Raw genomic sequence first — 16291 nt, forward strand, 5'->3', positions numbered from 1 at the left:
CATACTGGCATTCACTCATTCACAAACCCAGACTGACACATTATGGCATTACGAAAACACTCATCCATTTCAGTCACTCACACCCCTCTTGCCTTTCTCTTCCTCCCAGCTGAAGACTCTGCGAGGCTCCATCCTGGAGGAGTCCGTGCCCTCAGCGGCCCGCCACACCACCCCCCGAGGCCTGTCTCCTAAGAGGCTCCTGGAGTTCATCATCCCGGAGCTCAACCTCCACTGCCTGCGCCTGGCCTCCACCTCACCCAAGGTCCGAGACACCCTGCTCAAGCTGGACGAACAAGGGGTGAGTAGGTCCCACCCACGGTGCTGCCTCTTACACTGCCACAACCATACTGCCAGGGGCATAGAAATGGAATATATAGATAGATTATTAGAATCAATAGAAATGGGCCACCCAAATGGCGCAGCGGTCTAAGGCACTGCATCGCTAGAGGCGTTACAACAGACCCGGGTTAATTTCCCGGGCTGTGCCACAACCGTCCGTGGCCAGGAGTCCCATAGGATGGCGCACAATTGTCCCAGTGTCATCTGGGTTAGGGGAGGGTGGGGCTTCACTTGGCTCATCGCGCTCTAGCGACTCCTTATGGTGGGATGGGTGCCTGCGGGCTGACTCCGGTCCCCAGTTGAACGGTGTTTCCTCCGACACATTGGTGCGGCTGGCTTCCGGGTTAAGCTGGAGGGTGTTAAGGAGCGTGGTTAGGCGGGCATGTTTACGGAGGACGCATGACTCCACCTTCGCCTCTCCCGAGCCAGATGGGGAGTTGCAGCAATGAGATAAGATTGAAAAAATTGGGAAAGGTGGATACCTAGTCAGTTGTACATCTGAATGCATTCAACTGGAATTTGTCCTCTGCATTTAACCCAACCCCTCTGAATCAGAGAGGTGCAGGGGGCTGACTGCAGGTAGCATAGTGGTTAGCGTGTTGGGCCAGTCTCCGAGCTGACAAGGTCAAACATCTGTTGTTCTGCCCCTGAGCAAGGCAGTTAACCTGCTGTTCCCGGGGCGCTGAAGAGGTGGATGTGGATTAAGGCTCTGATTCAGAGGGGTTGGGTTAAATGCAGAGGACAAATTCCAGTTGAATGCATTCAGATGTACAACTGACTAGGTATTCCCTTTTTTTATTTCCATAATCGACATCCACGTCTTTGGCGCCCGGGGAACACTGGGTTAACTGTCTTGCTCAGTGGCAGAACGACAGATCCTTACCTTGTCAGCTCAGGGATTCGATCCAGCAACCTTTCGGTTACTGGCCCAACGCTCTAACCACTAGGCTATTGGGGAGAAAAAGTGGGTAAAAAAAATTATAAATTGGATATATATATTTAATAGAAATAGATAAGGACATTGCAATTTCAATTCATGGTCTATTATTTGTCATTCAGAGATTCATCCTAAACATACTGGAGGAAATGTTCATGGTTAGTAACGCTAACTGTGCTGGGTTGACCACTCAGTGTTCTGTCTCTCTGCATGGCCTGGCCAATAAAAGGTCAGATCCATCAGGATCAGTGGAGGCTGCTGAGGGGAGGACAGCTCATAATGGCTGGAATGGAGTGAACCACATGGAAACCAGGTGTTTGATACCACTCCATTTACTCCTCCCGTCAGCAGCCTCCACTGCTCAGGATACTCTGTTAGATGTAAACCTCCTATGGTTTGATGAACAGGTAAGATTTAATGACACATACTTTCTCCTTTCTTCTCTCTCTCTCTCTCTCTCTCTCTCTCTCTCTCTCTCTCTCTCTCTCTCTCTCTCTCCAGCTGAACTTCCAGAGGAAGGTGGGGGTGATGTACTGCCGTGCAGGCCAGAGCTCTGAGGAGGACATGTATAACAACGAGAGCTCGGGGCCGGCCTTCGAGGAGTTCCTGGATCTGCTGGGGGAGCGGGTGAATCTGAAAGGCTGGGAGAAGTACCGAGCTCAGTTGGACACCAAGAGTGAGCACTGCACATACAGATCTGCTATCTTAATTTGATCACTGGTGTTGCAGGGAATTTTCCTGCGCAGCAGGAATGCACACTTGTAGTGTATTCAAGGTTTAAAAAGGCTTCTAAAGTTTGTAATTTTGTCATTTCCACTTAAAAATGTTGGACTTGATTTGCCCTAGCAAATATTTTTTCATTAATTATAATCCACATAATAATTCACATTTCATGTTTCTGCAGGATTAATTTTCCTGCTGTGAGAAACTGGTCAAATTAAGATAGTACACTTGCACAGTCATTATTACACTATCAAGACATTGTCTATAGGCTGGATCTAGCTCACCCTGTCTGGAGACACACACTATCTAGAGGGCATTATTTGCCAGGGAACGCATAAGATTAACACTATCTAACACTGTTTAATCGTAGCCGTATTGGGGGAGGTAGTATAGTCTCTGTGTTTGTCCTCTATCTTAATACTGTCCATCACTGTGTAATCTCAGCACCCTAGAGTCAGAACCACAGTGTACTGACAGTTTAGTCTGTGTTTACACTATCTGGAGACTGTCTCTCACTCTGTTAACTACTAGGCTGAGAGCAACGTGTGTAAACCTTTCTCTGTGTGTGTGTGTACAGCGGACTCCACGGGGACCCAGTCCCTCTACACACACTACCAGGACTATGAGGTGATGTTCCATGTGTCCACCATGCTGCCCTACACGGCCAACAACACACAACAGGTAACAATACACACTGCTTTACAGGACACCAAGGAAACCCAGTCAACTAAGGGGCTCGCAAGTGGCACAGTGGTCTAAGGCACTGCATCGCAGTGCTAGAGGTGTCACTACAGACCCTGGTTTGATTCCAGGCTGTATCACAACCGGCCGTGATTGGGAGTCCCATAGGGCGGTGCACAGTTGGCCCAGCGTCATCCTAGTTACGGTTTGGCCGGGGTAGACTGTCATTGTAAATAAGAATTTGTTCTTAACTGACTTGCCTAGTTAAATAAATAAACGATCAGCTATAGCAATGATGGTGTGATAACATAGTATTTAGAAGGTACTTTTGAAATCTGAAGGCTCGCGCACATCACACCGACCGGATGTGAATCTAGCGTTTGTTTGCTAATCGTTCAGCGCGCTGTGTTTTAGGGACCACCGCTGTAGACATCTGACTACCGATGTTTTTCTCGAGATTCTACATGTGGGGTCACAAATGACTTTCAGAGATACTAAGTACTCTTAGCCAGCAAACACAATGGGTGTGTTTGAGCCTTAATGCTATCAGAAGCAGAGGTCCTGATCTGTTATTCAAGCACGGTTAGGTCTTTTTATGTTGAAGAGAAGAATCAACTTTCACAAGCAGCATTCCTGTAGTAAATCACAATTAACAAAATTATCTTCTTGATTCTGTGTTTATGTTATGGTTATTCTTTGGTGGTAAAAGCTACACATTTCCCCATAGTACTATGTTCAAATGAAGGCTTTCACGCTTGAGTAATGTCGCACAACAAGCATGACAGACAAATTCTTTGTTCTTCTGCGTTTCCAACACCCACTCTAAAAGCATGCTGTGTCTGCCTATAGCTACTGATATACTGCCTCTCTGTCTGTTTGGCTGGCAGTCAGGCTGGGGAGCCTCTCGCATGTCAGCTCTTCTGGTGGAGGGATCTGGAAACATGACACCATGCAAATAACTAACTGCACATGATCATTAGTGGATCAAATAACCAAAACAAAACAGCTTCCCCACTCTCTTGACTACCTCGCTAACCCTATCTCTCTCTCCCTCTCTTTCTCTCTGTCCCTCTATCTCTCTCTTCCTCTCTCTCGGTCCCTCTCTATCTCTCTCTCCCCCTCTCTCCCTTTCCCTCTACCTTTTCCCTCTCCCTGCTACACCCCCCCCCTCTGTTTGGTAGTTGCTGAGAAAGAGGCACATTGGGAATGACATAGTGACCATAGTGTTCCAGGAGCCAGGGGCACTGCCCTTCACTCCTAAGGCCATCCGCTCCCATTTCCAACACGTCTTCATCATCGTCCAGGTGGAACAGTCCTGCTCTGACCACACCTACTACAGGTGAGAAAAGAACCTTGTTTCCTCCTCTACCACTGTACCTGGCTGCTCCACAACTGCCTCAGTTTATTTTCTTCAGCATTATCAATCAGAGATTACAGGTGTAACAGCTGTGTAACAACATGTTCACCGTTATCATATTGTACCTACCAGGGAATCAAAACTATGACTGTTTAGCAAGACAATGATTATGAGGCTGGATGCATTTTTCTATGAGGTTTATACCCTGACACTCTCTCTCTCTCCTTCCCCCTCTGCTGTTGTTGTTGACTATCCTTTTCCACCTCTTCTCTCTCTCTCCCTCTCTCTCTCCCTCCCTCCCTCCATCTCAGGGTGGCGGTGACACGCTCCAAAGACATCCCGTTATTTGGGCCTCTGTTCCCTAAGGGTGCTCGATTCCCTCGTTCCCCTGCCTTCAGAGACTTCCTGCTGGCCAAGGCGGTGAACGCTGAGAACGCTGCAGAGAAGGCGGAGAAGTTCCGCTCCATGGCCACGCGGACACGACAGGAGTACCTGAAGGACCTGGCAGAGAACTACGTGACCACCACGCCAATCGACTCCTCCACCAAGTTCCCCCTACTGTCCCTGGGGAGCAAACGCAAAGACAAACTGAAGGGGGCCAAGGGGGCAGAGCTGCACAGTGCTGGGGCGTTGGTCTGGGCTGTGATGGCCACCAGTGGGAATGAGGGGGAGACAGGAGGACACAAGCTGCCCTGTCTACTGGGGGTCTCAGCTGAATCAGTGGTGCTGATCGAGAGATACACACGGAGGGTGGTGTTCAACTGCTGCTGCCGCGATGTGATTGGCTGGAAGGCGGTGATAGACAGCAGGGCCATAGGCGGGCCTTGCCTGGATATCTTCTATGAGAGGGGGGAGGCTGTGTCAATCAGTGTGATGGACAGCCAGGCGGAGGAGATACGGGAGATGGTGCAGAGACTGGAGGTGGGAAGTCTTTCAAACACCGCTGCTCATATACTATTAAGTTAGTGAATCATTGTTTCTGTTCTGATGATACATTACTGGATACTCACTGTGTCCTGTTTCTGTTCTGATGATACATTACTGGATACTCACTGTGTCCTGTTTCTGTTCTGATGATACATTACTGGATACTCACTGTGTCCTGTTTCTGTTCTGATGATACATTACTGGATACTCACTGTGTCCTGTTTCTGTTCTGATGATACATTACTGGATACTCACTGTGTCCTGTTTCTGTTCTGATGATACATTACTGGATACTCACTGTGTCCTGTTTCTGTGTCCAGTTGGTGACGCGGGGGTGCGAGGCACGGGAGGTGACCCCCCTGCGTGATGGGGTGGGCCAGCCAGGCTTCCTGATGAGCGAGGAGGGCTTTGTGACGGATCTGCAGCGGTTCGGCTATGCGGAGAGCGGGGGTCTGCAGCTGGGGGCGCGGGTGGTGCGTCTGTGTGGCCACGTTCTGGTGCACCTAGGACCAGAGGAGAGAACCAGACTGCTTCGCACCGCCCACAAGATCCACATCACCGTCATCCCTCCAGATGAGAACGGCAAGCCCCGCAGGTCAGAGAGGGGGGAGAAGGGGGGTCATGGGTAGTGAGAGATGGATGGGGATACATGACAGTGGGGAGGGGAGGGTAACATGGCGAGAATCAAGGGGAGAGAAGGCTGGGGGAGAGGCAGATATGGAGAGAAGGATGGGGTCAGGGTTCAAGGAAGTTTGGTAGGTGAAGACTAATGTTGATAAGGAGTTAAAGGGGGGGAGGGAGGGAGGGAGGGAGGGAGGGAGGGAGGGAGGGAGGGAGGGAGGGAGGGAGGGAGGGAGGGAGGGAGCAGATGAATTCAGGAGGTCAGGGACACACCATTCCAGGGTCATAGCTCACTCTGTTGGTTAACCACCAGCTGGTTAACAACCAATCAATGTCTCTAATGGCCTCTAATGATAGTGACCCAGGTAGTGTTAGCAAAGACCTCTACATTCTTCTAATGTCAGCCACATGGACAGTGGTACAGTGTTACTGCAGCCTGGTAAAGGAGGAACTACTCAGACAGAGGAAAGGCAACACTAAACAGGATATTAACAGGGCTCGCCATGTACACGTCAAACTGGCTGGTGGAGATATCTACAGAGAGAGAGAACCCCTCATTAGTAGATATGGTTCTGACAGTCGTGTTTAACTGGCTGGTGGAGATATCTACAGAGAGAGAGAACCCCTCATTAGTAGATATGGTTCTGACAGTCGTGTTTAACTGGCTGGTGGAGATATCTACAGAGAGAGAGAACCCCTCATTAGTAGATATGGTTCTGACAGTCGTGTTTAACTGGCTGGTGGAGATATCTACAGAGAGAGAGAACCCCTCATTAGTAGGTATGGTTCTGACAGTCGTGTTTAACTGGCTGGTGGAGATATCTACAGAGAGAGAGAACCCCTCATTAGTAGATATGGTTCTGACAGTCGTGTTTAACTGGCTGGTGGAGATATCTACAGAGAGAGAGAACCCCTCATTAGTAGATATGGTTTTGACAGTCGTGTTTAACTGGCTGGTGGAGATATCTACAGAGAGAGAGAACCCCTCATTAGTAGATATGGTTCTGACAGTCGTGTTTAACTGGCTGGTGGAGATATCTACAGAGAGAGAGAACCCCTCATTAGTAGATATGGTTCTGACAGTCGTGTTTAACTGGCTGGTGGAGATATCTACAGAGAGAGAGAACCCCTCATTAGTAGATATGGTTCTGACAGTCGTGTTTAACTGGCTGGTGGAGATATCTACAGAGAGAGAGAACCCCTCATTAGTAGATATGGTTCTGACAGTCGTGTTTAACTGGCTGGTGGAGATATCTACAGAGAGAGAGAACCCCTCATTAGTAGATATGGTTTTGACAGTCGTGTTTAACTGGCTGGTGGAGATATCTACAGAGAGAGAGAACCCCTCATTAGTAGATATGGTTTTGACAGTCGTGTTTAACTGGCTGGTGGAGATATCTACAGAGAGAGAGAACCCCTCATTAGTAGATATGGTTTTGACAGTCGTGTTTAACTGGCTGGTGGAGATATCTACAGAGAGAGAGAACCCCTCATTAGTAGATATGGTTCTGACAGTCGTGTTTAACTGGCTGGTGGAGATATCTACAGAGAGAGAGAACCCCTCATTAGTAGATATGGTTTTGACAGTCGTGTTTAACTGGCTGGTGGAGATATCTACAGAGAGAGAGAACCCCTCATTAGTAGATATGGTTTTGACAGTCGTGTTTAACTGGCTGGTGGAGATATCTACAGAGAGAGAGAACCCCTCATTAGTAGATATGGTTCTGACAGTCGTGTTTAACTGGCTGGTGGAGATATCTACAGAGAGAGAGAACCCCTCATTAGTAGATATGGTTTTGACAGTCGTGTTTAACTGGCTGGTGGAGATATCTACAGAGAGAGAGAACCCCTCATTAGTAGATATGGTTTTGACAGTCGTGTTTAACTGGCTGGTGGAGATATCTACAGAGAGAGAGAACCCCTCATTAGTAGATATGGTTCTGACAGTCGTGTTTAACTGGCTGGTGGAGATATCTACAGAGAGAGAGAACCCCTCATTAGTAGATATGGTTCTGACAGTCGTGTTTAACTGGCTGGTGGAGATATCTACAGAGAGAGAGAACCCCTCATTAGTAGATATGGTTCTGACAGTCGTGTTTAACTGGCTGGTGGAGATATCTACAGAGAGAGAGAACCCTTCATTAGTAGATATGGTTCTGACAGTCGTGTTTAAGAACAACCCCAAAAGTGTGGCCGCTGGCAGAATGTTGTTACATCTTATAATAGGGAATAACACCTCTTAGATTTCAAAGAGATGCCATGTTTTTTCATAGGTAAATATATGTTTTTGTTGTTGTGCAAAATCCTCAGATGTACTGCTCTAGAATACTGTATCATTCATGAATAAACAGAGTGTATTAAAAGGGATGCATATTTGTATGTAATATTTATTCAGTAATACCATCTTGTTAGAGAAACCTTTCTTGCTCTTCTGCTGTCTCTAATGGCTCCAGGAGTTTCTCAGAGTTATACCAGAAAGCCATCCAGGATGCAGAGCGTAAGCCTGGGGAGGGCCAGTCTGGAGAGGCCTGGGTGCTGGACGAGAGGGAGGAGGAGGAAGAGGAGGAGATGGAGGAAGAGGAGCGGGAACAGGGAGAGGGGAAGGAGGCGGAAACGATGGAGGGACCAGCAGAGGGAGGAGAGGCTGAGGACAGGCTGTCAGAGACTGGACTGGGTGAGGAGGACCAGGGGGACCAGGGGGACCAGGGCTCCCTCCTCTCCCCACCCAGCCTGCCTCTGTTACGGGCCACCTCCCTGCAGGACCACCCACTCAACCAGACCGTGGAGATCACCCCCTCCCAGCTAACACGCAGCTACTCCCTAGAGAGGCACCCGTCCTGCCGAGACATATGTGACAGGTATGTGACCTCCACCCTCAGCCCCATCATAAACCTCAGGATATTTATTCCTCAGAGGATTCTCTGACCAGATCTCAGCTATCCGGAAGATGACTAGATTAACTAGTTTGCCCTCCAGATTGGATTGGTAAATCATTAGTGTAAACAATGGATTTATAATCTGTGTATGTCTCAATCTTTGTGTCTCTCTGTGACAGGCATTTGTATGACAACGTGGGTGTGAAGTTGAAACATCACATCTATGAGAACCCAGGGGAGCTGAGAGATGCCACGCCGGACCTCATCCTGGCTGTCAAACCCAAGATGCCCCTGGATGAGGAACAGGTACAGAGTCACACAGGGATGGAGACAAATGACAATCTGGATAATAATCTGATGAAGGTCCTCACCCCCTAGTCTGACTGCTTCTATCTCTCTCTTTCCCTCTAGTTTGTGGGGGCTGAGTTGGGTGAGGAGAGGCCATCAGCGAGTGACCCCTCCCTGTCCTCCACCCGGTTGTCATGTCTGAACAGAGCGGAGAGAAACTCCCGAGCTCTGAGCCTACACAACTCCATCACCAAGAGTGGGTGTTCCACCACACCACTCACTCCTGCATAACATCCCAATTCCTCTCCAATGTCCTTACACACCTCATTACCATCACCACATCCTCAAATATCAGCTACCCCTAGGTAGACGTCCTAGTTTTAGGTGAGGATGGTGATGATGTGTGTTATGAATCCTATTTCCCATGTATTTCTCCTGTTTATTAAACAGCACTTTATCACTGGCATGCATAAACAATAGCGTCTATTAGCAACTGCTCAGCGATGTTGATCACCCTCCTGATGATGGCAAACAGACAGTTGTTCCACTGCCACAACAGCTTGAGAGTGAGAGCAGTAAAACAAAAGAAAGCTGACTGTAAAGAGAGAGAGGAGTAGCTATGATAAGAGAAGGACTATGCAGGCCGTCTGAAACAAAATGCCTCTGTGCAGACCCTGTACCAGCTGATGAGGCCAGGCCAAACGGTGCTGAAACGGAACAATTACAACTGTTTAAAAATGCTCAAATCCCTTTTTAGCCCCCAGACCCTTTCTCCCCTAAACCCCTCTCCTCATTATCCTCCTTTAGCTCTGCCTTCCATCCCCTTTGTCCCTCTTCTTTCATCTAGGCTGCCCCCTATCCCCATAACCCAATATGCCCCCGCCCCTCTACCACCCCCTACCAGCTACACACCAAAGGAGGGCCAGATGGGGGGTGGGCTTTAGGCTGCCTCAAATCAAGGATCCCTTTTGGACCATCTGCTCTCTCTCTTTCTCTGCCGTGAGGCTATGAGACTCATCACAGTGTTTCTGTAAGAGCTCACACACTCATCCTCTCAGCAGATACTTCAGCTTTCTTGGAGGAGATTGTCTCTGTTTCCCTCCCCACACTCCAGAAGGCCGTCACACACAGAGATTGAAAGAACCCACTTCTCGCTCTCACACTGCAGCTAGTCGGGCAGCGCCACCGAGGCAGCAAAGCATTGTGGTAGCACCCCCTGGTGGTGGCTCTTTGTCCTTGTTGAACCACAGAAGGAATTTGCCTGCTCATAAATCCCACAATTCTGTTGTGTTGTCATGCTGTATTGTCATGGTCTGCTGCTCACCTTGTTGATATGCCTTTGTTATGAAAGCCCATTGAAGTTCTGTTTCTCTCTTCCAGTCCTGTCGGAGACCACAGATTCCTCAGAGGAGGAGTGGCAGTCTATAGCTGACCTAGCCACAGCATGCCGCAGCATCCTAGAAGCCTTGTCACGTGAAGGTAAGAAGACATCTATCTGCATGGGATGACAACACATTATGTTATTTTACTAAATGCATCTACAGCTGTCATATTTGATACATTACCAGAGGGAATGTTGAAAACCAAATACTTTATTTTCTATGGAGTGTATATGGCTGGCTGTGTATGACTGGCTCTGTGTGGTTGGGCTCAGTGACTAACATGGGTAAGTGATGTGTCATATTTCACAACGTAAAGCAGGAGATGGGACCCAAGGAGCAGACTCCCTGACAGATGGCAAGCTAAAGGACATGAAGGACAGGTGGGTTTGGGTCTCTAGCTATACATGGCAGGTAGCCTAGTGGTTAAAGCGTTGGGCCAGTAACCGAAAGGTTGCTGGATTGACTCCCCGAGCTGACAAGGTATAAATCTGTCTTTTACCCCTGAACAAGGCAGTTAACCCACTGTTCCCCGGTGGGCTGTCAATGTGAATAAGAATTTGTTCTTAACTGAATTGCTTAGTAAAATAAAGGTTAAATATCAAATGAAAAAGAAATACATGCACACACTGAGATTGGATCACTGTAGACCTCTATGCATGTGAACTCCAAATGGTGTCTGACTCATTGTCCTCTGTCCTTTGTGTGGATCTTCCTGTGGGAGGTTGTAAATCAGAGATGGACTTTTGAACAGTGTGCATATTTCAGCCTCTCTGTTGCTCATCATGATACTGGCTCTTTGGCATATTGCCTGTCCTTAGATCTCCCCTCATCATCTCTCACACTCTCTTTCTTTAACTCTCCAACTCTCTCTCTCTCCTGCTGTTATGTATTCTCATTCTTTCTCTCGGATTAATAATAATTTGGTGGTTGCTTATATTTGTCCTGTTTCATTGGACATGTATTTTTGTGCATATCCCAACTCCCCCTGAGACCCCCTCGGAGAGTGGGGTTACGGCCAGTACCTCAGCCTCCTCTCTGTTTGACTCAGTGTGATGGCATGTTCCTCTTCCACCCCATTCCCCCCTTTATTGTGTCTCCCATTCTGACTCAAAGTCTCTCTTGCTCACACACGTACATCTATTTTACTCACTGTCTTTTCACACAAACACCTAACAGAGAGGATACAGGCAGGGCCGGGCCCCAGGCATAAGCTGTCTCCTACGGTGCCCGACCACCTCTCAGAAAATCTACATATATACACTACCGTTCAAAAGTAACTTTCTTCTGAAACTCGTCAGTCTGTTCTTGTTCTGAGAAATGAAGGCTATTCCATGCGAGAAATTGCCAAGAAACTGAAGATCTCGTACAACGCTGTGTACTACTCCCTTCACAGAACAGCGCACACTGTCTAACCAGAATCGAAAGAGGAGTGAGAGAAAATTCTTTGTTCCTGGCCATTTTGGGCCTGTAATCAAACCCACAAACGCTGATGCTCCAGATACTCAACTAGTCTAAAGAAGGACAGTTTTATTGCTTCTTTAATCAGAAGAACAGTTTTCAGCTGTGCTAACATAATTGCAAAAGAGGGCCTCCCGGGTGGCGCAGTGGTCTAAGGCACTGCAGTGCTAGCTGTGCCACCAGAGATTCTGGGTTTGAGTCCAGGCTCAGGTGGCCGTGACTGGGAGGCCCATGCACAATTGGCCAAGCGTCATCCGGGTTAGGGAGGGTTTGGCCGGCAGGGATATCCTTGTCTCATTGTGCACTAGCAACTCCTGAGGTGGGCTGGGTGCAGTGCATGCTGACCAGGTTGCCAGGTGTATGGTGTTTCCTCTGTCACATTGGTGTGGCTGGCTTCTGGGTTGGATGGGCATTGTGTCAAGAAGCAGCTTGGCTTGGCTGGGCTGGGCTGGGCTGGGCTGGGCTGGGCTGGGCTGGGTTGGGTTGGGTTGTGTTTTGAAGGATGCATGGCTCTCAACCTTTGCCTTTCGCGAGTCCGTACAGGAGTTGCAGCAATGAGACAAGACTGTAACTACTCCCAATTGGATACCACAAAAAAGGGTTAAAGAAAAAAACTATTGCAAAAGTTTTTTTTAATGATCAGCCTTTTAAAATGATAAACTTGGATTAGCTAACACAACGTGCCATTGGAACACAGGAGTGTAGATATTCCATTAATAATCAGCTGTTTCCAGCTACAATAGTCATTTACAACATTAACAGTGTCTACACTGTATTTCTGATCAATTCGATGTTATTTTAATGGACAACAAATGTGCTTTTCTTTCAGAAACAAGGACATTTCTAAGTGACCCCAAACTTTTGAACGGTAGTGTATATTTTTTTGGAACTCAATCTGTTGAGAGTTAGAACAGTTGAATACATCAAGTGCTTTTTCGAAATTTAGTTGACCCTCAGAAGTTTTTATCTTGTCATGTCAGTTACTAACATTTACTCAATTAGCCCATGTCAGCTAACAATTTTTTTGATTGGTCAATTAGTCTAGCCGGGGCCTCCCGAGTGGTGCAGTGGTCTAAGGCATTGCATCGCAGTGCTAGAGGCATCACTACAGACCTGGGTTCGATCCCAGGTTGTGTCGCAGCCGTCCGCGACCGGGAGACCCGTGAGGCGGCGCACAATTGGACCAGCATTGTCCGGGTTAGGGGAGGGTTTGGCCAGCCGGGATGTCCTTGTCCGGGGATGTCCGGGCCGGACGCATACACACTGACTTTGGTCGCCAGGTGTACGGTGTTTCCTCCGACACATTGGTGTGGCTGGCTTCCGGGTTAAGCGAGCAGTGTGTTAAGAAGCAGGGTCGTGTTTCGGAGGACGCATGGCTCTTGACCTTTGCCTCTCTCAAGTCCGTACGGGAGTTGCAGCGATGGGACAAGACTGTAACTACCAATTGGATACCATGAAATTGGGGATAAAAAGGGGTAAACATTTTTTTACTAAATAAAAAATTATCTAGCCGGCTATGTAAACTTGTAGGAATCGTGGTTGAATTATCAACAGAGCCACTAAAATGTTTTGCCTGCGAGGTGGTGTGGCCCCACAACAAAAGTTTGCTCAAGGCCCCCAAAAGGCTAGGGCCGACCCTGGACACAGGAAACATACAGACAGCACCAAACTATGTGCATTATACTGAGTGTGTGTCTCTGTCCCGTTTCGCCAGTGACTCACCGGGCCACCTGGAGGAGAAGGTGTCCCAGCTGGAGGACATGCTGAAGAGGCTGCAGGATGACCTGCAAAAGGTACTCCCCATTCAGATGGCCAACCACAGCCCCTCCCTAGACCCCCCTCACAGCATCCTGCCCACACAGTGACCCCACGACCCCCCCATCCCGTCCACTTACCCCCCACCCTACCTTGTACCCCACCCACCCTCCCTTCTCCTCACCCAACCCCCTGATTCCTACTGCAGGCAGGCAGGCAGGCAGGCAGGCAGGCAGGCAGGCAGGCAGGCAGGCAGGCAGGCAGGCAGGCAGGCAGGCAGGCAGACAGACAGACAGACAGACAGACAGACAGACAGACAGACAGACAGACAGACAGACAGACAGACAGACAGACAGACAGACAGAATGTAGAAGTAGGGTGGGCCAAGCAAAAGAAACCTGTCTTGTCATTGGGCAGGGTGAACAGAGGAGATGAGAAGATTGGCTGGAGGGACTTTGGGCAACCATGCTCACTCTCTCAACACTAAGTGACCAATGGTAGTAGAGGCAAGTACAGCATGAGATTTTTCCTCTGTTGTTGCGTTGAAAACAAAATAACAATTGGAAATGGAACTACTAAAAAACAGAGTACATTAACCCAATAACCAAAAACCACCTGTGGGGTCCTTTATGGATGTGAAAGATGTAAGCAGAGTTCCTCCTCGCAACCCTGAAGGTCTGACAGGCTGTCAGTCATCCCTGTGTGCAGCCTCAGGACCTCAGCACCATTTCTCCATTCACAGGCTCTTCTCTGGGAAACATGGGGACTTGGGCATGGATGACTTTTGAAGCCTTCAGAACTACTGAATGACTAGCTGTTCTTGTAGTGTTGGTTACACAATGTAGAGCATCTGGAGAGGAAAGGAAGACTGAAGCAAATTGGAAAAAGGGTGAGAAAGAGTGAAAGAAGGAGAGAGAAATGAAGAGGGTTTGGAAGCCTCCCAAGCATCCTTAAACACATTTGGGTGAGACATGATTCCTTTGTTACAGTAACGAGGGTGTTTCATCTCTGAGGTCAAATGAAACCCTATGGTATGCAGTGTGCTATATCCCCTCCAACGTAGTCCTTTTCACCACTCAAATATCAAAGAGACGCCACACTGCCAGTGTTTAAAACTTCCATCCAACTAAGTGAATTACATTCTAAGGATTTTAGTGCAAATGCTATTCGCTCAACTTCTTGAAACATGTGAGACATAAAGCACACATAAGAATCAAACTCTGCAGATATTATGGTCACAATCCTGTGGCTATAACACCAACATAACCAAAGTCTTACCCTCTGTTTTCGTAACTCCCTACTCTTCCTCTGAACACTCACCATTAACACAGTGTTATCATCAGTCTAGACAACACACAGACATTAACAGTCAGGGACAATGAACCAAGAAGGAAGACGACCTAACAGGGACATGCCACATCAGATGATCCATTTTCTCTGTTGTTTACCTTCTGCCCTGGTAGAATGAGTGAGCATGGTTGGTAATGGGCTGTCCCAGTCCCATAGTATGTCCAGCAGAAACAAGTAGGAATTAGCTAAGACCGTTGGAATTGTGTTACCTCAGAGTAGCTGGTTAGGTTCCATTCAGAAGTGTGATGTGAAACATGGACTACTTTTGGTTAGTCTTTGGTTTCTGTCTGACTGCCAACACGGCAGGGTTTACCGTACCTGAGCTAGTATAGTATGGCCCAATGAACAATCACCTGATGTGGTGATGATCATTTGTTACTTTGCTTTCTGTTGGACTCTCATCTTTACATTTATTCATTTTCCAATTCTGAAGCTAAGTACTTGTTATTTCAGGTGTATTGACTTGCTCCAGGGCACAGTTGCACTATGGTCCACTAGGGAGTTGAACCAGCAAAGCCATACAGTACTGCTGCTACCAAAGAGAATTTCTATTGACCCAGATTGGTGATAACTGGTCTCATCTATCATGAATTGTTATTGTCAACTATCCGTAACCCGTCCCTTCCTCATCCCACGACTCACTGACATCACATCACATCACATCACACCAGACAGACAGACAGACAGACAGACAGACAGACAGACAGACAGACAGACAGACAGACAGACAGACAGACAGACAGACAGACAGACAGACAGACAGACAGACAGACAGACAGACAGACAGACAGACAGACAGACAGACAGACAGACAGACAGACAGACAGACAGACAGACAGACAGACAGACAGACAGACAGATAGACAGGAGTCCGTCTGGATAGAACCCTTTCTCTATGTAGATAGTAATACAAATCAACACCATTACATAAGGCAAAGGTGCGGGAGAGGCAATATAATTAAGCAATAAGGCACGAGGGGGTGTGGTAAATGGTCAATATACCACGGCATAGGGCTGTTCTTATGCATGACGCAGTGCCTGGATACACCCCTTGGCAGTGGTATATTGGCCATAAACCACAAATTCCTGAGGTGCCTTATTGCTTAATTATTGCTTAATTATATTATATTATATATACGTTTACCAACGTAATTAGAGGAGTAAAAATACATGTTTCGTCATACCCGTGTCAGTTTAAGGTTTAGTGTTAAAGCAATAATGCTGTTGGTAACACTGGTTGTGCTGGTAGTGGCCCCTGTCTTTCTGTGTACCCTAAGCCTCCGATTTCCTGTCTCTGTCACAACTCTTGATACAGTTTATGGCATAGCAAACAGGAAGCATTTACTATGGCAAAGCACCACTCTAAAAATGGCAATAGCTGATTTTAAACAGAATTCCAAGTAGTGAGAGATTAGGGTGACCCCTGCTGTTTGGTTGATGAGGAATGCAAGACATTTTGGAGCTTGGGTTTTTATGGAAATCTCACTTGTATAACAATCAGCTACATTGGAAATAAAATGTTATGGCAATTCCTCTGCTCTCGTTTAATGAGAGATTGATTTATGAATTGGTTGTTTGGTCTGGAACAAGTGGTTGC

At 47.7% G+C, this 16291-nt stretch overlaps 1 protein-coding gene across 6 annotated transcripts in view; it reads left to right on the forward strand.

The window, feature by feature from the left end:
- The window catches only part of LOC106563451 (signal-induced proliferation-associated protein 1), a 42490-nt gene that overhangs the window by 23914 nt on the left and 2285 nt on the right, over positions 1–16291 (forward strand). For 5 of the 6 annotated variants that reach the window (XM_014129049.3, XM_045690048.2, XM_045690047.2 and 2 more), the window contains exons 4-15: positions 110–298; positions 1778–1952; positions 2577–2680; positions 3862–4019; positions 4349–4958; positions 5285–5559; positions 8039–8443; positions 8641–8767; positions 8873–9005; positions 10130–10228; positions 10448–10511; positions 13304–13382. In XM_014129049.3, coding sequence (XP_013984524.1) covers positions 110–298; positions 1778–1952; positions 2577–2680; positions 3862–4019; positions 4349–4958; positions 5285–5559; positions 8039–8443; positions 8641–8767; positions 8873–9005; positions 10130–10228; positions 10448–10511; positions 13304–13382 — 2418 coding nt within the window. Of the gene's footprint in view, positions 1–109; positions 299–1777; positions 1953–2576; positions 2681–3861; positions 4020–4348; positions 4959–5284; positions 5560–8038; positions 8444–8640; positions 8768–8872; positions 9006–10129; positions 10229–10447; positions 10512–12418; positions 12458–13303; positions 13383–16291 lie in introns of all 6 variants that reach the window. The other variant, XR_006757681.2, reaches the window with a different exon arrangement.

Source organism: Salmo salar, chromosome 11, assembly GCF_965601325.2.
Source record: "Salmo salar chromosome 11, fSalSal1, whole genome shotgun sequence".
Taxonomy (NCBI): Eukaryota; Metazoa; Chordata; class Actinopteri; order Salmoniformes; family Salmonidae; genus Salmo; species Salmo salar.